Source organism: Epinephelus lanceolatus, chromosome 12 (genome assembly GCF_041903045.1).
Source record: "Epinephelus lanceolatus isolate andai-2023 chromosome 12, ASM4190304v1, whole genome shotgun sequence".
In the NCBI taxonomy this organism is placed as follows: Eukaryota; Metazoa; Chordata; class Actinopteri; order Perciformes; family Serranidae; genus Epinephelus; species Epinephelus lanceolatus.
In genome coordinates, this window is record NC_135745.1 from 2,221,389 (window position 1) to 2,246,057 (window position 24,669).

Below are 24,669 nucleotides of genomic sequence, written 5' to 3' on the forward strand. Positions count from 1 at the left end.
CCTTCGTGCTCCACTGTCTGGCAGGTTACCTCGTATCGCAGCTGTGCCTGGATTGTGTGACGTGGTTGTGCTGCTGCCATGGTCCTGCCTGATGCCTCCTACTGATGCTGTTGTCATTAGTCATACTTCTACTGTTATTATACACATATGATTATTATTGTCACATACATATATTATCTATATTAATATATACTTACAACATATTGTACAACAATTATTTGGTAATTATTATTAATTATTATTATTATAATATTACTACTTAAATTAATGTTGTTATAAGCTACTGTCATTAATGTCTGTCCTGCATCTCTCTCTGTCTCTGTCTCTTTTTATGTATCATTTTGTCATATGGAGCACTGTAAATTTATTATGTTTATCTGTTCTGTATGACATCTGTTGCACGTCTGTCCGTCCCAGAAGAGGGGTCCCCCCTCAGTTGCTCTTTCTGAAGTTTTTCTTCCCCTGTTAAAGGTTTTTTTGGGCGAGTTTTTCCTTATCCGTTGTGAGGGTGCAAAGGACAGAGGGATGTCGTATGCTGTAAAGCCCTCTGAGGCAAACTGTGATTTGTGATATTGGGCTTTATAAATAAAATTGATTGATTGATTGATTGATTGATCACTGACCATCATCACCCTGGTCACTGACCATCATCAGCCTGATCACCGTCTGTCATCAGACTGATCAGTGAACATCATTGTACTAATCATTGACAGTGATGATACAGAGAGGAGGTCAGAGCCCTGATATCTTGGTGCAAGGATTACAGCATCTGCTCCCACACCACCAGGCTCTCATACAGCTTCATCTAACAGTTGGTTAGACTCATGAAATCTTGCGCTTTTGAGCGAATCATTTATTGCCATTTAATTGGCACCACACTTGTACACTTAACCCTTCTCCTACTTTTGCTGCCTGCCAAAAAAAGTCTTTAAAATGAATACAAACCTACACACCCAAACTACAGGGATGTTGTATTGTCTATCAACCTGTGCAGTCACAATCTCCATTACTTCCAGTTTTTGTCCCTGAATCGAATGCATCACGTGGCACTACATTAATAAATTATAACCAACAAATTATTATTATCAGCTACACACATCAGCACAGACAGCAGCCCTGATGCTCATCTCATCTCTCAAACTAGCATCAATCTTTCACCAACTTACATCACTTTGTCAATATTTCATCCCTCTGCTATATTTGGCATCAATTCTTCATTGAGTCAGTCAGAATTAGAGGTGATACCACTGATTTGGAGGACTCTGTAAAATGATTTCAGAGAAGGAGGCCTGATATTCTGAAGGAATGTTTAATTTTAATGAAAATAAGTCTTTTTTTTTCTAAACCTATTAGCTGGTCTGGTTTTGATCCCTTTCCATTCCATTGTTTCATGATCCCTGGTTGAGTATAATAAAGTAGGATGAATATCATTTCCACAACATTTAAAACATTTATTGTGTTTTGAATAAGTATGAGTATTTGTTGCTCGTGATAAATGTTGCTGCCGTTTGTTTTGAATCAAAATATTGCAACCTTGACTTTAAGAGTAGGAGTCATGCTTGTTTCTGATGAATGCTGATAACCTCATAAAATGCTCTGGAATTGTCCTTTTAGCCTCAATTCCACCAAACACCCTCAATATAGTACCTTTGGTACAAAAAGGAACCCCTCAGACATGGTACCTAGACCCTAGCGTTTCCACGACAAACAGTACCCTTAAGAACAAAATAGAACAGGCTGCAGTGAGAGTTTCTCCATGGGATATTTAAAAATAGCGGGTTTGTGCATGTAGTCCTTCTCAGGCAAGCTCAGGGGTTTAGTGTTGCTGTAGCCCACAGGAACAGAGTTCCACAACCCTTTTCTGTTTTCTCCAAATGATGATTGGGATATCTGCAGTTCACATTACCCGGCAGAAATTGATACATAAACGCTTGAAGATTCAATCATTACTAAAAGTGTATGCCATTTAAAAAGTAATGGAGCGGTCAAAGTTGTCACAGTTAAATATAATGTGTGTTGAGTGATTCACATCCTCAGCTCATGCATTGAGTAATATTACAACTTAATGTTCCATCTTAAAAGTTGCCGGGAGTCGGCCCAGTTAATTGTTATTTTTTTCTCAGACTCCAGCTACTGCAAGAGCCAGCAAAACATCCTTAGATTTTGTAGTTACAGTTTACTAATGTACTAAACTCTGTAAGGTACAAACAGTGGTTTCTGCCTCAAAACCAGCCACAGCTTAGCCTGAGCAAGAGTGACCGTCTGTTATTGACCAATCAATGGAATGCAGTGTTCGAAGCCCCACCTTGTAGTACCAGATCTATGTGCTAGGTACCTCAGCAGAAGGGGTACCAAAAAGGGAGATGGTATGGAAGGTTTCTATTGGTACCATCCACAACCTTTTATAGTGGAAACTGAAAAAGCATACCGAACTGAGCTGAACTGTACCATACTACTCGTGGAAACTGGGCTTTTGTTTAGCAGTCATGCTCTTCAGCGACAGATTGGAGTGCCATTGCAAGGGTCAGGCAGACATAATGAGGGCTATGAGATAATATATCACCACCCCAAAAGACCACGAGAGCTGCGCACACATGCTGCCGGGAGACACACAAATACGAGGCTTCTACAAAGTGACTGCAGCAACACAACAACACTGCGTGTTCATTCATTCATTCATTCATTCATCTTCTAACCGGTTCATCCTATCCCAGCTGACATCGGGCGAGAGGCAGGGTACACCCTGGACAGGCCGCCAGACTATCGCAGGGCTGACACATAGAGACAAACAACCATTCACACTCACATTCATACCTATGGACAATTTAGAGTTATCAATTAACCTAGTCCCCAATGTGCATGTCTTTGGACTGTGGGAGGAAGTCGGAGTGCCCGGAGAGAACCCATGCTGACACAGGGAGAACATGCAAACTCCGCACAGAAGGGCTCCCACACCCGGGATCGAACCGGCAACCGTCCTGCTGTGAGGCGACAGTGCTAACCACCACACCACCGTGCCGCCCCACTGCGGTGATATGAAGGAAATTATCAATGTGAAGATAATGAACTGAGGTCATGGTGTGAACTGTTTATTGTGACTTGTCACAAGATGTTTAAGTTCCTATCATTTTCCAATGTATTTCTGTTTTATGAAACATATTTACACATATTGTACATTAAAATTATTTATGACCCAAGGTTTAGGAGATATGAGCACAGTGAGAGAGGAGAAGGCAATCAACAAACAGGTCAATCAAAGCACTGATGATTTATTTAGAATCAGAAGTTCAAGATCAGTCCACACAGTTTAAAGGGATATCAGAATCAGAATCAGAATCAGAAATACTTTATTGATCCCCGAGGGGAAATTATTTATGTTACAGGTGCTCCTTGCAAGAGAGGAAAGATACGTGAAAATATAAGAAATTTAAACAATAGTATTAACAAATATATAGTTAAATAAACAGGCATTATTAACAAACATAAACATAAATAAATATATATATAGATATATATATTATAAAGATTATTTACACAAATAGAATATATACAGTCAGGGTGAATGGGGTTATTGCACAAGTTAAATTAAATTATTGAAGTGTGTGAAAAAGTCTCAGGGCCACTCAGAGGGAGGAGTTGTACAGTTTGATGGCCACAGGCAGGAATGATTTCCTGTGGTGCTCAGTGGTACATCTTGGTGGTATGAGTCTCCCACTGAAAGTACTCTTTTGCCTGACCAGCACATGGTGGAGTGGGTGTGAGACATTGTCCAAGATAGTTCGTAGCTTAGACAGCATGCTCCTCTCTGACACCACCATCAGAGAGTCACACTCCGTTCCCACGACGTCACTGGCCTTGCGGATCAGTTTGTTGAGTCTGTTGGCGTCTGCCACCCTCAGCCTGCTGCCCCAGCACACAACAGCATAGAGGATAGCACTGGCCACCACAGACTCATAGAAAATCCTGAGCATAGTCCGGCAGATGTTGAAGGACCTCAGTCGCCTCAGAAAATAGAGACGGCTCTGGCCCTTCCTGTAGAGAGCATCAGTGTTCTTAGCCCAGTCCAGTTTATTGTCAATGTGTACCCCCAGGTACTTATAGTCCTCTACAATGTCCACACTGACCCCCTGGATGGAAACAGGGATCACCGGTGTCTTGGTCCTCCTCAGATCCACAGCCAGTTCCTTTGTCTTTGCATAGTGCACCAAAAAATGAAAATTCAGCCATTATCTACTCACCCTCATGCTGAGGAACGCTCTGGTGAAGTTTTAGAGTCCACACATCCCTTGCAGAGATTGGCGGGGGGAGCGGCTAGCACACCTAATGGCTGATGGCGCCCCAGACTAACGTCCAAGAACACAAAATTATCTCCATACTGTTCATCCGTAGTGATCCAAGTGTCCTGAAGCCCCGACAAAAAAAGTTGTTTCGAAAAAAGTCATATGAACTCTGTTTTTAGCCTCACTGTAGCCTGTAGCTCTGACTGCTTCTCTGTGCTCCGTGCTCACGTGTGCGCGAGACCAACAAAAGCATGAGCTTTGCTTACCCGTGTTTACATCACGTGACACGTGCACCGCAGGGGGAGACAACGGTGACCACAGTTGCTATGTCTAAATGAACTCACCTTCCCACAAGATTCCTGGTTATCTAAGTAAAGACTGCTAACTGAGAAAGTAGTAAGTGCTAAAAGCTATAACAAAATCTGCAAGCCAACTTCACGAGCAACAAGGAAAAACAAATTAAGTTAGTTGCTAATTCTTTAAAAGGACGACAATAGTAGGAGAGACTGGTTTCCTCTGATCTGACACACAACAGCAAAGACAACATCAGAACTGACTCTTCTAAGCCCACCTCAGCTGCAATAGACTAAACCAGACTAGACTGACTTTCGGTGCTTGATTCAGTTAAGTGTGAAAGGGAATTAGGGTGATTTTAGGACATGCAGTGCAGTAGAAATCAAAGAAAAACATGTGCCATTGTTTGTGTGGCCTGTTTTCCCGCCATAGCAAATTGGCATGATATGCATTTGTCTAATTGTAACTCCTTTGGTCCAAGCAACTTCAGTTCTACCATAATCTTCCAAACCTGCCTGCCTCCACAGGCCCAACCAGAAGTTTTAGCACTGAAAGCTCAGACTCAAACTCCAAGTGGGATAAGGCCATCTGATTCCCTCTGCCACCCTCCTTCCACGCAGCCCTGCCTCCTCCGCTGATAATCAAAAGGTGATTATTAGCACCAACAGCATTTTAATCAGGAACCTGAGTGGAGCCAGACTTATTCTGTCTTACAGCCTCTTCAGGCCTTGCACGTGTTATCCTCCTTGTCTGTAGTTGTGCCAACAGAGGACTATAAAGCTTAGAGATGCTTGCTCGCAAAGGTGCTCTTTCCATTCCCAACTACCACAAATGTATCATTAATTAAAATAACCAGTAGTGTGAAAATCATGCACGTCTATCAGCCTAATGCCCAGTTCAGACCAAAGATCCACAATGAGACAAGTTGAGACAAATAACTACTTGAAATGCCAAATTCTGCAACGGTAGGCTATAAAAACCCGCCAGTTTACATTGAAGCAACGAGGTGAAACAGTGTATCATCTGTATGCAAAAACTCTCTACTTTCATTCTGATTTCCAGCTTTTCAGGCTTATATATATATATGTAGATACATATTTGTAGCTTCTTAAAATATGAATTAGAAAAGTGATAGTGAGATACTGGCTACAGTTGCGTTTGTGGTAGTGATGAAATGGCAAAAAACAGAAACAGAATGAGCATCAGATGGACTGTATTCATAATCAATACGAGACAATAATATAAATTGAAGCTGCAAGCAGCTGTAATCGGGCCCTCGCTCTCCCGCGCAACCGCGGGTGGCCAGCAGCACGCATCACTGAAGCAGTTGTGTGGAAACTCAGAGTAAATTAACCCTGACGTGGTGTGATGTTTCATCTTCCTACTCCAAAAATGTTTTGAAAATTTCAAGGGGGCACTATAGAGACATTTTGTTGCCCCCCCCATGGGCGACGCCCTATCAGATGTAAGAGCTCGCCATTCTTGACCTGTGTATCAATTTTCATGAGGAGATGAGGTTGTTGAAACCATCAAAAAGCCAAACGTATTTAGTGGCAAGGGATCAATAGTCGCCACGCCGCCACACGGACACCATTAGATGTAGCTTCATAAGGTATCTTCACCAACTTGTTCTGCATGCATTAGACGTGGAATGAAGTTGATGCAGTCAAGTTTGTGGCATCAGTACATGTTAAAGTAAAAACTGGTCATTTCCTGTTACCACCGGGGGGCGCTATGAGTAAGGTGGGATATTAACATATCTGGGCATTCGGGGCAAAGCCATCATTATGTCCAGCAAGTTTGAAGCTGCTGAGATCAAGCATGTGGGCGTGAGAGCCATTCGAAATTCGATGGCAAGAAAACGAAAAATCGCCAAAATTGACATGAAGAAAAGCTTTTAATAACTTTTGATCAGCATGTTCTCAGGATGATGTGTACCAATTTTGAAGTCAATCGGATGAAATCCCTAGGAGGAGGTCGTTCAAACATGTCAAAGATTCAAATCAAAATGGCCAACTTCCTATTGGGTTTATGCCATGGGTCCAAGAGGATTTTTTGTGCGTCTTGGCAGGTTCTATGAGCCCACCAATTTTCATGCGTGTAGGTGAAACTCACAGGCAGGGCTCAAGGCACAAAATTTTCTAGGGGGCGCTATGTCACTATTTGGCCCCATCCACATACAACACTTCCAAAATATCAAATTTTTCGCCAGACCAAACACATGTGCCAATTTTGGTGAGTTTTTGAAATTGGGAAAGGGGCCAAATTGGAGATTACATGTTTGTAATAATAATAATAATGATAATAATAATAATAATAATGATAATAATTAAAGCTGCAAGCAGCTGTGACCGGGCCCTCGCTCTCCCGCGCCACTGCGGGGGGCCAGCAGCATGAAACACTGAAGCAGTTATGTGCAAACTCAGAATAAGTTAACCCTGACGTGGTGTGACGTTTCATCTTCGTACTCCAAGAAAATCCCTATGGGGAGGGGTTTTTGAAAATTTCAGGGGGGACTATAGAGGCATTTTGTCCCCCCCATGGGCGACAGCCCTATCAGATGTAAGAGCTTGCCATTCTTGACCTGTGTATCAATTTCTCTCCCCACCCCCCACAGTACGATACCAGTGAAAGTATCACGGTTCTGAGTAGTATCACGAAACCAAGGCAAGAATGAGGCAGATGTGCCTTTTGTCATTTATAAAAAGATAAATCACTTTTCTATAATACATCACTGATATTTCAATGGAATAAATTACTTACTGACTTATTTATACTTCAAAAACAGCATCAATAAGTGATTAACCCTATGGGCCCTAGGCGTTTTTGGGGTATTTTTACTGCCTTTACTTTTAAGCTCATATCACAATCATTATAAAGGCTACATACACATGCTATATCTTGTTGTTTTCAGGACAATGTGAGCTATCCAGATTTGCCATCATTTCATGTCCTTCTATAGGCCTGTATTTTTTATAATTTTTTATATCAATGAAAAAAACAAATCCATGTTACTAAATTCTTACATTTTTACATGTATCTCAGCATAGCAAGTTGGAAAATGACATATTCTGCCATATATGAAGAGGGGAGACTCTCTGGAATCTGGCAATATAAGAACCATGATGGTGGGACATTCTGTCACTTCACAGCTGTCCAAAATATGTGGTTTGTGCCAGGCCAACATGATGCCAGTATTTTTTCATTATTGCAAGAAATTCCATTGACTCATTCACAAGTCAGAAATGTGTTTTATCTGAAAGAAACATGCAATATTTACATCTAAGATCATAGAAAAATAGTCAACCAAGTGCAATGATGTCCTCCAAGATAGTATGCACGTGTCCCCCTCAATGTATATGGTGACTATGGCCCTGTCATGCATGCATAATTAGGCTACAGTTGTCCGGGTGCGCAAAGGTGAAGTGGCTGGTTTTGTCATACAAAGTTTGATGGAGTGACAACTGGACAATATGGAGATATTTGCATCTTGAAAGCCAGACTACAAATGTGGATAGACAGGGAGAAACACACACAAGCCTAAGACGTGGTAAGATACGATATTCCTCACTAAATGAAGTGACTGATAACAAGATCTGTATAATGGACTGTAAAGAAATTCGTCAGGTTTTTATTTTGTAGACAATTAATCTGTATTTATAGCGTGATGGGATGACAGTACAATGATGTGTGTGGTATCACTGGAAAGCTCTGCTTTCATGTGATATGCATGGCATTTCTGTGCGAGCCTGCATTCGCGAGTAATCCATCCAAGAGTAATGTGTGTGCAAAGCTGTATGAAACCTCTGTTATACATCATTTTAGTGTAACTTTATCATTTTTTTGTCGCTGTGAAAACATTGGACTACCGACAAGTGCTTGCCCTTGTCGGAAAGCTACAATTCCGCTGTTTCACGTGATTATGCGTGGCTTCTCGCTATGACGCACGGTCGTGGAGAAAATCAATAGAGAAGAACAGGTGTGAATTTGGACGCACTATGCCTTGTTCGGGCCCATAGGGTAGGGGGGATCAAAATAAAATAAAAAAAAATAAAATTAAAAAAATCAACCAGCCACCCTCCTCCCCTGACAAGTAACGAACAGTCCCTAAAGTGTGGTGAGGTTTGTGGGCCCTTACTGACACAAAGAGAAATGTGAATGGCTCGTTTCTCCTCTGACAGGCCACATACCTGCGTGCCGCCACTGCTTGGTTGTCCTACTGGGCAGTCATGACACCAGCGAAAGAGGAAATTACTGGACCTGTAGACGGTAAGCCGTTATCTTGCGTTTGTCAGCTGCTCTCATGTTCCCTCCTTATGTGAATGTCTTGTTGCCGTCCTCTGCCAACCAGGCGTCATATGCCTCGCGGCGTATTTCCCCGATATTTGCTCGGAATATTTCAAAACGTCTAGCTTTAAATTAACACTGAAGTTGCGTCTTGTCGCCATCTTATCAGTTTACAATCAGCTGAGATGACGTGTTGACGTGTGTGTGGATGTGCTTCTTTGTGTCTGTGGATGTGTGTAATCCGGGTCTAGCGTTCTATATAAATGCCAAAAACGTCACATAAACACCACCAGTTTATAAAAGGGCCCGTTAACGTCAACGTTACAGCAGAGAGATGCTGAGCACAATTACACAACGATCACTTACCACGTCTGCTCGTTTTGTGATGCCGACAGATGATAAGACAGTATCTTTCAAGAAAAGCGTTTGAACCATTCCTGAGCTTCTGCGCTCCATCCTTTCAGTGTAGTCCTCGTAAACAAACATTTTCCGGACCGTTTCCACAGGCGTGTTGAGATCGATGTCAGGTGTTTCGGATTTACTCGCGACCCTGTTAACTGGGGCCTGTATCATGAAGCGAGATCAACCTTTCCTGGGTTACCCAGACCTATCCTGGGTTGACTAACCCTAACAATGGCAATCAGGATAATAGGTATCACGACGCTGGATATCAACTCGGTAACTCAACCCAGAGTTGCTTTATCAAGAGCCGTGAACGCGCACGCAGCGGACCAATCACAATCATGAGAGAAGCGCAGCGTCACTGAGCGTCACTGAGCGTCCTCACAGAGCGCCGTATGTGAGGGGAAAAAAGTATTTCTCGTGAGGATCAGAGATTAATTCTACTAAAATATGAGAAGGAGAAAAGCAACATTACAGAAAAGGCCAACACCGTGGCAGCTGCAGGAGGAGGAAACATGCGTGGCAACGCATAACGGGATGAATAATGTTTAGTTTTAGTTTAGTTTATTTGCACATAATGTTAAAAACAGACAGTATAAAATTAACAGGATTAAAAAAAGAAAAGTGCCGGAGAGGTTAGAAGCCACTAAAAGCTTATCAAAGAAATTCCCCTGTCAAAACATCAATGAAATCACATAATAGAGAAGAAGAAAAAAAACGGGTAAGGAAAGAAGAAATAGGAGGAGAGAGGGAAAAATCAAGACAAAACAAATAGCAAATAAAATTATGCGTAGGTTAAATTACTCATCACTGGTTCAGTAGCTACAGTACCTGTACCTGTACATCTGACATTGATCACACCCTTGAATCCCATGAAATCAATGCTGCGCAGATGAACTGCGTGTGTTACAATTATCGTCTAACATCATTGCGTCTGATAAATTGGTCTTCTTTGTCATAACGTTATATATGCTACAATAAAGCTTAAAGCTGAGGCCACAATTAAATCATATCAACACCAAATTGATAGTCTGAATAAAATCATCCTGATATTGAGTTGTGTCAGAAATTAACAGCTGCGCAAAAATATACCTAGTCTCCCTCTTTAAAAAACAAAAAGGAAAGTCCCTCAAACATCATGAAGTGTAGACATGATAGGCTACTTTCCACATTTCCAGCAGCAAAGCTGTCAATTAGGCCCATTATCTTTAACAGGGATCATTTTCTCCAACAAAACAAAATGTTGGCACTAATTAATGGTGCTATTAAGTGTCCGCAAATTATCAGTTTCTTTCTTATGACATTTCATCTTCTTTCCACTCCTTTTTGAACAATCTTTTCATTGTCTGTTGTTGTTGCTTTCTTTTCTTTTTTAATATTCAAAATAAACTTTCAAATCAAAATCAATCAAATTAATTAAACTTCCCGTCATGACTGGGCTGCATTTCTGTCAGCGGAGTCATTTTTTTCCGAACAGCTGATTGGCCAGTGGGTGGCGCTTTTTATAGGATCAGATTCAACCCTGAACTTAACCTGCTCCGGAGCAGAATAGCCGTTCAGAGTAAGTTACTATGGTGATCTACCCCGATAAGAACTGAACCGGCTTCGTGAGACCGAAAACCCAGGGTTAACCCTGAAGTTACCTCGCTAAGACATTAATCCTGCTTCGTGATACAGGCCCCTGGCGACCTTCAGCCGAATGCGTCTGTGGTTGTCGTATTGATAACAGCTGTTTTCAACCAGGAAGAGAACACGTAGCTGTCCTCGCGAAGGCCTCTTTATTCAGTTTTTCATAACAATATCCAAACATAGCTGACCTGATCCGTCTTTGGACTCTTGTTGGAGGAACCCAGTCACGGACCGACACTCAGTCGCGGTTTGAATCACACTTGTTATGACGGAATGTTGAAAACAGGAAGAGGCCAGGTTGCTTTTCCTGTAAATCTAATTCCTATCTCGAATAAATTTTCTAAATAGGCTTACACAGTTTTGTCTCGTCTCTCGTCTCTGCTGCTTTATTGCTTAATTTAAAATAAAGTATTTCCGCGTGAGTATATGAATATTGGCTTTATCGACCTGTAGCACAACAATAAACGTTAGGTTTATGAATTAAGTGGATTTAAAACCGCTGGTTTTTGTATTGGAAAGCAGTGAGATTGTAAAATGTTCCTTAGTGCATGGACAGTGTGGTCACAAGTTGATCTGGCTACCTCCCAATTTGAAAGACATAGCTGGCTGTATGTTGTCCGATTTTTAATGGATCTGTCAGTGAAATGGTGTTGTCATAGTGGTGCACCATGTTAATTGTGCGCTTTTAATTTATTTTCCCATAATGAAGCGGGTTCGAATCCCGTGAAAATATTCTTTTTTACGTTTCACAGGGCTGAACGGTTCTTTAATATGGCACATGTTTATTTAGGCAGGCACCAGAGACGAAACTGTGTAGGCCTACTTAGAAAATTTATTCGAGATAGGAGTTAGATTTACAGGAAAAGCAACCTGGCCTCTTCCTGTTTTCAACATTCCGTCATAACAAGTGTGATTCAAACCGCGACTGAGTGTCGGTCCGTGACTGGGTTCCTCCAACAAGAGTCCAAAGACGGATCAGGTCGGCTATGTTTTGATATTGTTATGAAAAACTGAATAAAGAGGCCTTCGCGAGGACAGCTACGTGTTCTCTTCCTGGTTGAAAACAGCTGTTGTCACTACAACAACCACAGATGCATTTGGCTGAAGACCGCCAGTTAACAGGGTCGCGAGTAAATCCGAAACACCGGCACAAATAGTCATTGTTTCATCCTGTCCGTATACATCACTCTGCTCCACGTCTTCGGCTTACATGTGTAAACCATGATTAACAACAGCACTCTGTAAACATTTCTCAAACTTTCTGTTGTCCAGCTGACAATACCGCAAATGCAAGGCTGCAAGCAATAACTACAGCACTGTCTCAGGTACGAACTGTGTCACTCCGCCCAGTGGTTTACTGAAGAAAGTAGTTCCGAGTATTTGCTTCATGTGTCGTAATGTTACTTAATTATACATTATTATTTCATAGCGTGGGGAATGTGCAAGCCGTGTGTTTTCCACTAGAGCATTTTGGAGTCACATGGTGTAATTGATTAGTTTTGAGGGAGAGAGGGGGCTGTATCACCTCCATTTCAGCTGGCAGCTCTGTCCCACCGATCTAAAAACAGCAGGCACTGATATTTAAAGGTATCAGAATCAAGAGCTCGCCATTCTTGACCTGTGTATCAATTTTCATAAGGATATGACGTCGCTGAAGCCATCAAAAAGCCAAATGTATTTGATGGCGAGGGCGGCGCCATAGCAGCCATGCCCCTTGACATAGATAAAAGGTTTTAATATCTTTAGATCAGCATGGTCTCAGGGTGATCTGTACCAAATCTGAAGTTGATCGGACAAAATCTGTAGGAGGAGTTCGTCAAAATACAAGGTGTCGAAATCTCAAAATTGCCACCAAAATGAAAAGTTTAAATCAAAATGGCTGACTTCCTGTTTGGAGTAGACCATTGGTGGCAGAGACTTTTTTGTGCGTCTGGTTGACATACACATATGTACCAGTTTTCATCTTCCTACTCCAAAAAAACACCTATGGGGAGGGTTTTTTGAAAATTTCAAGGGGCCGCTATAAGAGACATTTTGTCCTCCCCATGGGCGGCGCCCCTATCAGATGCAAGAGCTTACCATTCCTGACCTGTATATCAATTTTCATGAGAATATGAGATCGTTGAAGCCATCAAAAAGTCAAACATATTTGCTGGCGAGGGATCAATAGTCGCCACGCCGCCACATGGACACCATTAGACGTAGCTTCACAGCGTTCATAAGGTAGCTTCACCAACTTGTTCTGCATGCATTAGAAGTGGAATGAAGTTGATGCGGTCAAGTTTGTGTCATCAGTACATGTTAAAGTAAAAACTGGTCACTTCCTGTTACCACCGGGGGGCGCTTTGAGTAAGGTGGGATATTAATATATTTGGCCGTTCAGGGCGGAGCCATCATTATGTCCAGCAAGTTTGAAGCTGCTGAGATCAAGTATATGGGTGTGAGGGTCTTTCCAAATTCGATGGCGAGAAAACGATGTCACGCCCTAGCGGTCATGCCCATTCACATAGAGTAAAGCTTTTAATAACTTTTGATTAGTATGTTCTCAGAATGATCTGTAGCCAATTTGAAGTCGATCAGACGAAATCCCTAGGAGGAGGTCATTCAAACATGTCAAAAATTCAAATCAAAATGGCCGACTTCCTGTTGGGTTTACATCATGGGTCCAAGAGGATTTTTTGTGCATCTTGGCATGTTCTATGAGCCCACCAATTTTCATGCGTGTAGGTGACACTCACAGGTGGGGCTCGAGGCACAAAATTTTCTAAGGGGTGGGATTTTGCCATTTGGCCCCGTCCACATACAACACTGTCGAAATAACAAATTTTTCGCCAGACCAAATGCGTGTGCCAAATTTGGTGTGTTTTTTAATCTGGGAAAGGGGCCAAATTGGGGATTATATTCTCGTAAGAATAATAATAATAAATAATAATTAAAGCTGCAAGCAGCGATGAACGGGCCCTCGCACCTTCACGCAACTCGGGGGGGCTGGCAGGACGTCTTCTGACGTGTCAATTCATTTCTGTCAAAGTTAGACATCGCATGCAGGAGTGACTTGGCATATCCCTGATACAGTGCTGGAATGACATATTTCACATTTTGTATCACTTCCTCTTTCCACTAGAGGGAGTTGGAGAGCGCAGTAATTATACATCATGTTTTTGTACATCAAATATACACTACAGCATTTAACTTTCAGATAAATCAAAAGATAAGTGTTTGAGACATACTTCCTGTCACCACTAGGTGGGTCTATGAGTATCAGGAAATATGGCCATATAAATGTTTTCAGGGCAGAACTAATATGAATCATCTGAAGTTTGATGGAGATCAGAACATTTACGGCAACAATATAGCAATTTCCCTTTTTCATGGCAAGACCTCAAAATTAAACCCTCTGCAGCACGTATAGACACGAATGATATGTCATGTTTGTGTACATCAAATACAAACCATAGCACTGAAATTTCAGGTAAATCCAAAGGTAAGTGTCTGGTAAGAAGTACTTCCTTTCACCACTAGGTGGCACTATGACTATCATGGAATATTGTCATATAAATGTGTTCAGGGTGGGACAAGTTTGGTGGACAACGGACCATTTACGCCAAATTTATAGTAATTTCCTGTTTCATGGCGAGACATCAAAATTAAACCCTCTGCAGCACACGTAGATACTAATGATATGTCAGGTTTGTGAACATCAAATATACACCACAGCATTGAAATTTCAGGTTAATCCAAAGATAAGTGTCTGATAAGAAATACTTCCTTTCGACACTAGGTGGCGCTATGATTATCAGGAAATATGGTAATGAGAATGTGTTCAGGGCGGGACTGATATGAATCATGTGAAGTTTGGTGGAGATTGGACCATTTATGCCAAAGCTACAGCAATTTCGTTTTTCATGGCGAGACCTCAAGATTCAACACTCGGCAGCGGGCGCACCATTCAACATTGGGCAAATCCTGTGATAACTTTTGGTCACAACATAATCACGCTTACATACACCAAGTTTGGAGCCAATCTGATTAAATCTGTAGGACAAGTTTGTTAATTTACAAGCCCTAGAAATGGGCAAAAAGGCACAAAAGTGGCACAAGTAATTTCAAAATGGCGGACTTCCTGTTGGGTTTGGAGCATGGCTCCAAGAGGTTTTTTTGTACGTGATAGAGTGTTACAGGTGCCCACCAAGTTTCATACATGCAGGTCAAACCAGCTTTGGGGAACGCTTAACTGAAATATTCTAGAGGGCGCTGTTGAGCCATCTTGGTGCATCAAAGTACAAAAATCACATCAGACAACAGGACTTGCGACCTGTGATGTGTATGCCACGTTTGGTGAGTTTTCAAGCATCCCTTGTCCCTTCAAAACAACATCGTGTTTGATGGCGAACAAGGTGGCGCCACAGTGACAGCGTTTGATGAAAACTGAAAAGCTTCATTTTTAAGCATCATCAAGGTCTAAGGACTTAGACCAGCAAGTTTGAGGTGGGTCTGATTAACCTGCTAGAATCAGGACATCAAAGAATGTATAAAGTAGCTTTCTGTTGCCAGAAGGTGGCACTATGGCGGTGATTCAAAATTCCTCTGTAGATGTGTTCAGGGCTGGACTGTCATCATATGTGTGATGTTTTGGCAAGATATTCGCATGTGGAGTCAAGTTACAGCAATGTTTATCATCACGGCAAAACATCAAAGTTCGCCGCCAGCCCGTGGCCATGCCCTTTGACGAAAACTCACAGTTTCCACAATAAAGCGTCATCAACGTCTTATGACTTTTTTCACTAAGCTTGAAGTGGATCTGGTCAAGTCTGTAGGACATGTACATTAAAGTCTAAAACATGACATTTCCCGTTGCCAGTAGGGGGCGCTATGTTTATCTCTAATTATTGACATGTAGATGTGTTCAGGGCGGGACTGTCATCAATTCTGTGAAGTTTGGGCAAGATTGGACCATGTATGCTGGAGTTATAAACTACTTCCTGTTTAGTGGCGAGACCCCTAACTTTGATGCCATCCCACGGTCACACGCATTGACGAAAACTCAAGCTGTTGATAACTTTTCATCTTCAAGGTCTTGGGATGGGACAGACCAAGGTTTGAAGTCGATCGGATGAAATCTCTAGGAATAGTTCGTTCATTTATGACCCCTGGAAATGGCCAAAAATGCATCAAAATTGCACAGTAAATTCAAAATGGCCGACTTCCTGTTGGGTTTAGAGGATGCCTCCAAGAGGCTTTTTTGTAGGTCCTGGAGTGTTACGTGAGCCTACTGAGTTTCATACACGTAGGTTAAACTGGCTTCAGGGGCTGTTTCCTCAAACTTTTGTAGGGGGCGCTACTGAGCCATTTTTTGGAACCCACGCACGAGACCCTTAAAGTATCATTTTTTTCACCAGTTCTGAGATGTGTGCAAAGTTTCACGAGTTTTCGGGTATGTTAAGCCTCCCAAAAAGGCAATTCATTTGGAGGAAGAATAATAATAAGAATAATAATAATAAAAAATCCTTGCATTTCAATAGGGTCCTCGCACCGCTAGGTGCTTGGGCCCTAATAATAATAAAAAATCCTTGCATTTCAATAGGGTCCTCGCACCGCTAGGTGCTCGGGCCCTAATAATAATAATAATAATAATAATAATAATAATAAAAAATCCTTGCATTTCAATAGGGTCCTCGCACCGCTAGGTGCTCGGGCCCTAAAAATCCTTGCATTTCAATAGGGTCCTCGCACCGCTAGGTGCTCGAGCCCTAATAATAAACAGCGCGATTACACTAGGGTCCTCTCGGACGACTTCGTCGTCGCTTGGGCCCTAATAATAAACAGCGTGATTACAATAGGGTCCTACGCGGACGACTTCGTCGTCGCTCAGGCCCTAATCAGGATAAAAACAATAGGGACCTTGCAGGTCTGTGACCTGCTCGGGCCCTAATAATAATAAACAGTGCGATTTCAATAGGGTCCTCAGACGACTTCGTCGTCACTCGGGCCCTAATAATAAACAGTGCAATTTCAATAGGGTCCTCCGTCCTTTGTCGTCGCTCGGGCCCTAATTAAAGCTGCAAGCAGCAATGAACTGGCCCTCGCAGTCCATGCACATCGGGGCATGCTGCCGTCGGGGGGCGTGCACCTAGATGTCTTGTCAGCTGTAATAAATAAAAAAATAAACATTATGTCTTACTTACATATCCAGTATACAAGTAGGCACTCAACCCACATATGTATTTTTTCAATATTTTTATGAGTGTTTACAGGTACTAATGTATATCACGCTGTTACTGTGATGGTAAATGACTTAAATATTGAATCTGAGTATATAATGACAACATTCGGACATGTAAATGTGACATCTGGACTGACACCTTCCCTCTGCAGCTGGGTTCTGGATTTCCTCACAGACAGACCCCAGACAGTCAGAGTTGGTACCAGGCACAAGGACGGTGAGCACAGGGACCCCCCATGGCTGTTTGCTGAGTCCTCTTCTTTACATCCTCTTCACCTACGATTGTGCCTCCACCCAGTACAACACCACCATCATCAAGTCTGCGGATGACACAACAGTCATCGGACTGATCATTGGTGGGGTGGAGACAGACTACAGGGAGGAGGTGGCTCAGCTGGTGTCCTGGTGCCACACAAATAATTTCTCCTTAAAGGCAGAGAAGACTAAGGAGATGATTATCAACCCGAGGAAGAGGAGAGACCAGCGCAATCCACTTCACATTGGTGAGACTCAGGTAGAAGCTGAATACATGCCCAATAGTTCAAGGTCTTCTGACTCTTCATACTCAAAGTATGGGGGACAAGAAGAGGTTGAAAGCTGATGAGTTTTGAAGAGGATTTGAAGATTTTCCAATTTACTTCCATTCACACTAATTAGACTGCCACCAGAGCACCACCTATTGGCCGATTTGCACCGAATTTTGAACAAACCCTCATCGGGCCATGGAACACCATTAGCAAAAGTGTTGTGGTAATCCGACTGTATTTGGTCAAGATATGAAAGACTGTCTGTTTTGAAAATAGTGTGCAGGGATTTGTTGTTTTATATTTTGGGCATTTTTTGGACAATCAAAATTCTTTTAATAACTTTTTGTCAGGAGGGTCCACAGATGCTTCATGCAAAGGTTGGTGCAAATCAGTCAAATCGCCTAGGAGGAGTTTGAAATAGTAGGTTTTTCATTGTTCGCGATTTTGCGAATGGAAATTTAATGCAAAAGTGGGTGTGCCTTACATCACACAATTGAGACGAATTCACGGAACACTGAGATATAAGTTTTCGAAACGTGCGACATGTTATGTGGGAGTTATTAGCCAAAAACACTTTTGCATTGAAAATAGTGTCACCTACTGGTCATTTTTGGTGTGTGAGTTCCAGGGGCCAGTCTTTACCACACACTGGCACACGTGAGGACAGAAACAGAGGGCTCGGAGGGGATGGAGCACCTGCCACAGCAAGCCAACACATTATCATTGGTCATTTTGACTAGATCGGCAGGCTTCACTCCAACCCGATTGGCTCTTGAAACAGGTGACAATCTTTATATTCTATAACCAGCCACTAGTGATTTGACCTGCAGAGTGGTGGCAGCAGTGTGAACTGACCGGTTTGAGTTGAACTCAATCCGGTCAGTTCACACTGCTGCCACTTTTCTCATCACAAATCTTTGGTCTGAATTTAGACTCACAAGTCAGTCTTTAGACGCTTTGCGTAACTAAAGACTGATGACTTTCTCCCTGATTTTGTGTTTAGATGGGCGGATACAATTTCAGAGTTTAAAAAAACTCCCTACGTTGCAGAACAAGTAGTAAATCTGTAGGGCGGTCCTTCGGTGGCTCGCTGAACTCTTGTGCTGGTAAACACAGTCCCACTAGAAACACGTGTAGCGGTACAAAATGGCTCAGCCGTGCTCGCAGAAAACTCTGTCAAAGTTAGTGGATGTTTGTCGCGTTTACGGCGACACATTCTCGCCAACTAAAAGAAACAAACATAATCTTTTACAAGGCCATGACTCATCCGTCCGGCCGGACTATAGATGCAATCACCTTGTAAACAACAAGGCGATTGCCTCTATAGTCCGGGTAGAAAACCAGCAGAGCTTTTAGCTATGTATATAGCCTACGTATCACATTTTTCACATCACTGTATCACCGTTTAGACTAATCCGATGTTTGTAAAGTCTATAAACACAATGATTGAACAAACATTACTATTTCTGTGTGCACGTTTAGCTGGGCTAACCGTTAGCTGTTAGCCCTGTTAGCCTTTAGCGGTGTCTGTAGTAGGTAATAACTCATTAAACGGTCCGTGAAAAAAATATATTTTCCAGCGGATATCTTAGTTACAACATAATTGAGCTAGCAAAGCAGTTTTGTGTTGCCATGTGTGGTATTTATTCAGTTTTGGGAAATCACGATGTCTAGAAAGCATCAGTTGACAGGGACAGCTACCACTAGCAGCAAAGCTAACATCTGGACGTCATCTGTTAAAAGCCTCCCGTTGTCGGTTACGACATGAAACTACTCCAGTTAGCTCAATCATGTTGTAACTAAGACAAAAAATACTTTCTTCACGGATGAGCACACGTTTGATAAAACGGAGTTTAATCTCTCGGCATCCATTTTCAAGCTCTCTGTGTGTTTGTTTCCTTGCGGACGAAAAAAGGGGGAGCGCACATTTCCGAGAAGGCGTGTCTGTCACGTCCAGACTCACAGGAAAGAACCCAGATGCGAAGCAGCAAGCAGATGAAGTAATCAACAGTCTTTATTGAAAACACAGGAAAATGTGTAACTGCTTCAGGCGAGTCTCGTACCCGGGTCGCCGGGGGGAAAGTCGGCGGCGTTACCTCTAAGCCACGAGGTGGAAATGAGTGCCAGACAGGAGCAGAGTCTTTTAAATCACTGGTACAGCTGGGGTTTGAACCCGCAATGCCGGGAGGGGAGTCAGAGACGTAACCTCCCGTCCACGAGGAGATTACGTGACTTGCAGTCCAGATGAACAGTTGCGGGGGAACAGACAGTTGGAGAGTCGGGGACAGACGAGGGATCAGATAACCAGCACAGTTGGGACTTACAGGCAGAAAGCTCGGTGTCAGAGTCAGAAGGCGAGGTCGATAGCCGGGGATCAGACGAGCAGGCAGGGTCAGAGCAGAAACAGGTCGGGATCTTGCAATCAGTCCGAGGGCAAGGCGAGCAGGCAGGAACGGGGACGAAACAGGTCGGCAACGGGTGATCAGTCCAAGACAAATTGCTGGAAAGGCTTGCATGAGAGCGAAGACGATCTGGCAACTGGTGTGTGTGGAGCTGGAGCTTAAGTATGCTGGGCTGATTGCATGAGATGAGTTACAGGTGTGCTGAAGAACACAGGTGAGTGGAATTGCCTGATGAGATGGGTGTGGCAAGGAAAACATACTGGGTGAAGGAGACTGGAGACTGTGACAGTGTCCTTTTCAAAAATGCAAGAGGCATTGCTTTGTTGCCGGCCGTTTTCGCCGGTGTGTTAAACACACTTTAGAAAGGAGTGTCCCCAGACTATCAGAAGGCGGAGCTCTCTGATTGTCTGGTGGTGAGACTAGTCTGAATTGGGCTTAAAGATGACACATTACATGTCATTATTTAAGTGTAGATAGTGATCCAAGCTCACTGTGCTAGCTCACCTGAAAAGTTCTGAAATCTTTAGATGAATTTTGGGGTAAGGCCATGTGAAGCCAGTTGATGCTAACAATTAGTGCATTAAACCATGGAGATTCAATCCAAAAAGTGCAAGAATGTTGCATTTTTTAGAGCGTAATGGTACAACTTTTGGTCATAGCCACATAATAAAACAACGTGGAGATAAGCATTTGCAGAGTATGACTTCATTATTGATTTATAATAATAATATAATTATGAGTCATCTACCTAATGTGCAATGACACAAAGCTCGTACTTGTACTCATACTCATACTCATCATCCTCCACTTATCCGGGTCCAGGTTGCGGGGGCAGCAGCCTCAGCAAAGAAGCCCAGGCAGTCCTCTCCCCAGCCACTTCCGTCAGCTCTTCCGCGGGAACCCCGAGGTGTTCCCAGGCCAGCCAGGTGATGTAGTCCCTCCAGCGTGTCCTGGGGCGGCCCGAGGTCTCCTCCCGGTTGGACATGCCCGAAACACCTCCCAAGGGAGGCGTCCGGAAGGCATCCTTACCAGATGCCCAAACCACCTCAACTGGCTCCTCTTGATGTGGAGGAGCAGCGGCTCTACTCTGAGTCCCTCCCGGATGTCCAAGCTCCTCACCCTATCCCTAAGGCTGAGTCCAGCCACCCTGCGGAGGAAACTCATTTCGACCGCTTGTACTCGCAATCTCGTTCTTTCGGTCACTACCCAGAGCTCGTGACCATAGGTGAGGGTTGGAACTTAGATCGACCGGTAAATCGAGAGCTTCACTTTTTGGCTAAGCTCCCTTTTCACCACAACGGACCGGTTAAGTGCCTGCATCACTGCTGACGCCGCCCCAATCATGTCAATCTCACACATGTCAATCTCCCGCTCCATCCTACCCTCACTCGTGAACAAGATCCTGAGATACTTAAACTCCTCCACCTGAGAAAGAACCTCCCCCCCGACCTGGAGTGGGCAATCCACCCTTTTCCGGCTGAGGACCATGGCCCCAGACTTGGAGGTGCTGATTCTCATCCCCGCCGCTTCACACTCGGCTGCAAACTGTCCCAGCAAGAGCTGGAGGTCACTGTTCGATGGAGCTAGGAGGACCACGCAGGGACAAGATCCTCTTGTCACCGAACCTGACACCCTCCACCACTCGGCTGCACCTAGAAATTCTGTCCATAAAAGTTCTGAACAGAACCGGTGACAAAGGGCAGCCCTGGCGGAGTCCAACCCTCACCGGGAACAGGTCCGATTTACTGCCGGCCACGCGAACCAGACTCAAGCACCCCCCACAGGATGCCCCAGGGGACACGGTCGGAAGCCTTCTTCAAATCCACAAAACACGTGGACTGGTTGGGCGAACTCCCATGCCCCTTCAGCACCCCGGCGAGGGTAAAGAGCTCCTCCTCAATCTGAGGTTCAACTATCGACCGGACCCTCTTCTCCAGCACCCTGGAGTAGACTTTACCGGGTAGGCTGAGGAGTGTGATCCCCCTGTAGTTGGAACACACCCTCTGGTCCCCCTTCTTGAAAATGGGGACCACCACCCCAGTCTGCCACTCGAGAGGCACTGCCCCCAATGTCCACGCAATGTTGCAGAGGCGTGTCAGCCAGGACAGCCCTACAACATCCAGAGCCTTGAGATATCCAGGGCAAATCTCATCCACCCCCGGGGCTCCGCCGCCTCGGAGTTGTTTCACTATCTCAGCGACTTCTGCCCCAGAAATTGGACGACCTGCCCCCGAGACCCCCGTCTCTGTTTCCTCACTGGAATACGTGTTGGTGGGATTGAGGAGCTCCTAAAAGTATTCCTTCCACCTTCCGACAATGTCCCCAGTTGACGCGACTGCCGCTGCTGCGCTCCACTTGGCCCGCCGGTACCCGTCAGCTGCTTCTGGACACCCACAGACCAACCATGCCCTGTAGGCCTCCTTCTTCAGCCTGATAGCTCCCCTCACCTCTGGTGTCCACCAGCGGGTTCGAGGATTACCGCCGCGACTGGCCGCAGCGGCCTTGTGGTCACAGCTCGCAACTGCCGCCTCAACAATGGCAGAGCGGAACAAGGCCTATTCGGACTCAATGTCCCCTCTGCCCTCGGGACTCAGTCGAAGCTCTCCCGGAGGTGGGAGTTGAAGATCATCTGGACAGGTTCTTCCGCTAGGTGTTCCCAGCAGACCCTCGCTGTTCATTTGGGCCTGCCAGGTCTGCGCGGCGTCCTCCCCCACCATCTGATCCAACTCACCACCAGGTGGTGATAAGTTGACAGCTCTGCTCCTCTCTTCACCCGAGTGTCGAGAACATGTGGCCGCAGGTCAAATGATACGACTACAAAGTCAATCATTGACCTGCGACCTAGGCTGTCCTGGTGCCACATGCACCGATGGACATTCTTATGTTTGAACATGGTGTTAGTTATGGCCAAACTGCAACCCGCACAGAAGTCCAATAACTGAACATCACTCGGGTTCAGATCGGGCAGGCCGTTCCTCCCAGTCACGCCCCTCCAGGTCCCATTGTCATTGCCCACGTGAGCGTTGAAGTCCCCCAGCAGAACAATCCCCGGTCGGGGCACTGTCCAGCACCCGTCCCAGGGACTCCAAAAAGGGCGGGTACTCTGAACTGTTGTTCAGCGCATAAGCGCAGACAACAGTCAGGACCCATTCCCCAACCCAAAGGCGCAGGGAAGCAACCTTTTCGTCTACCGGGGTGAACCCCAACGTACAGGCAGAGAGTCTGGGGGCTATCAGAAAGCCCACCCCGGCCCTTCGCCTCTCACCCGGAGCAACTCCAGTGAAGGAGAGAGTCCAACCCTTCTCAAGGACTTGGGTTCCAGAGCCGGAACTATGTGCTGAGGTGAGGCCGACTATATCTAGCTGGTAGCGCTCAACCTCTTCCACAAGCTCCGGCTCCTTCCCCGCCAGAGAGGTGACATTCCATGTCCCATGAGCCAACATCTGTAGCCGAGGATCGGACCGCCAAGGCCTGCCAATTCACATAGCACCGATCCCTTCTGGATCCCTCTGCGGGTGGTGGGCCTGCAGGGGGACGAGCCCATGTAGCTGGTTCGGGCTGGGCCCGGCCGGACCCCATGGGCGAAGGCCCGGCCACCAGGCGCTCGCCCACGGGCCCCAACCCCAGGCCTGGCTCCAAGGCGGGGCCCCGGTAACCCTCCGGGCCAGGTACACATTTCCTTACTTTTGTCCATCAGGAAGGGTCTTTTGAACCATTTTTCTTCTGACCCTTCGCCCAGAACCAATCTGCCATGGGAAACCCTAGGGCAAAATGCCCCCGACAGGATAGCTCCTAGGGTCATTAGGGCACTCAAACTCCTCCACCACGATAAGGTGACGGTTCTTGGATGACACAAAGCTGCTGGGGGTAAACTTTACTCACTGGCACATTTATGGTGAATTAATAAGAGATGACATAGGAAACAACAAATGCTTATCTTCCAAAACAGCTGCATTACATCATGATATAAGACTGGGAGGTTTAGAGTGGTCCAGATTTTATCCACAATGTAGTGGTTCTAAAAAAGTCTCATCCAACCATCTAATCCATTACATCATCCAAATGGATCCATGATCATGCTGTTATGCTACACATTGATTGCAGATTCAGGCTTATCAGATAAAAACAAAGTGGAAATAAACTTTAATAAACACACTGATGTTTTACTCAGAAACCTCACAGATGTCACAGATGACCAGTGAAGCGAGAAATCCAGGGAGATTCCACCTCAACCTGTACCTAGGATATGTGTTGAGTTGTATTAGTTGGTTGTATTTGTTGTACAGACCTTTTTATTTGAGGATCCACTTCCAAGTTTCAGCATCATGGACAGTTCCCAAATCATCAGAGTGAGGCTGGTACCACCATTTTTCCATTCTTTGTCTTAACACCATCTTATCTTGCTTTTATCTCTACAAACATGGCTGGCCCATGGCCCATTTTGTTGGTTTTGAACCGTGGTCTGCTACTGTATGCAACTTGGCAGCTGTTTTGGCTAGATGTCACATAATACGCCATCCTCTACTTCTCTTGATAAGAAATTCAGATAATATACATTTAACCTACACTACAACATATGTATGAAACATACAGTGTAACATATCCATGGTTTCTGTTGACTAAGA

At 44.4% G+C, this 24,669-nt stretch overlaps 1 protein-coding gene across 4 annotated transcripts in view; it reads right to left on the bottom strand.

The window, feature by feature from the left end:
- LOC117271765 (cadherin-12-like) overlaps positions 1-24,669 on the bottom strand; it is a 307,819-nt gene that overhangs the window by 204,404 nt on the left and 78,746 nt on the right. The window contains exon 1 of one of the 4 annotated variants that reach the window (XM_078172867.1): positions 9,228-9,797. The exons of the other annotated variants lie outside the window; for them this stretch is intronic. Coding sequence (XP_078028993.1) covers positions 9,228-9,434 — 207 coding nt within the window. The 5' untranslated portion in view covers positions 9,435-9,797. Of the gene's footprint in view, positions 1-9,227; positions 9,798-24,669 lie in introns of those variants that run through there. 4 annotated transcript variants of the gene reach the window in all.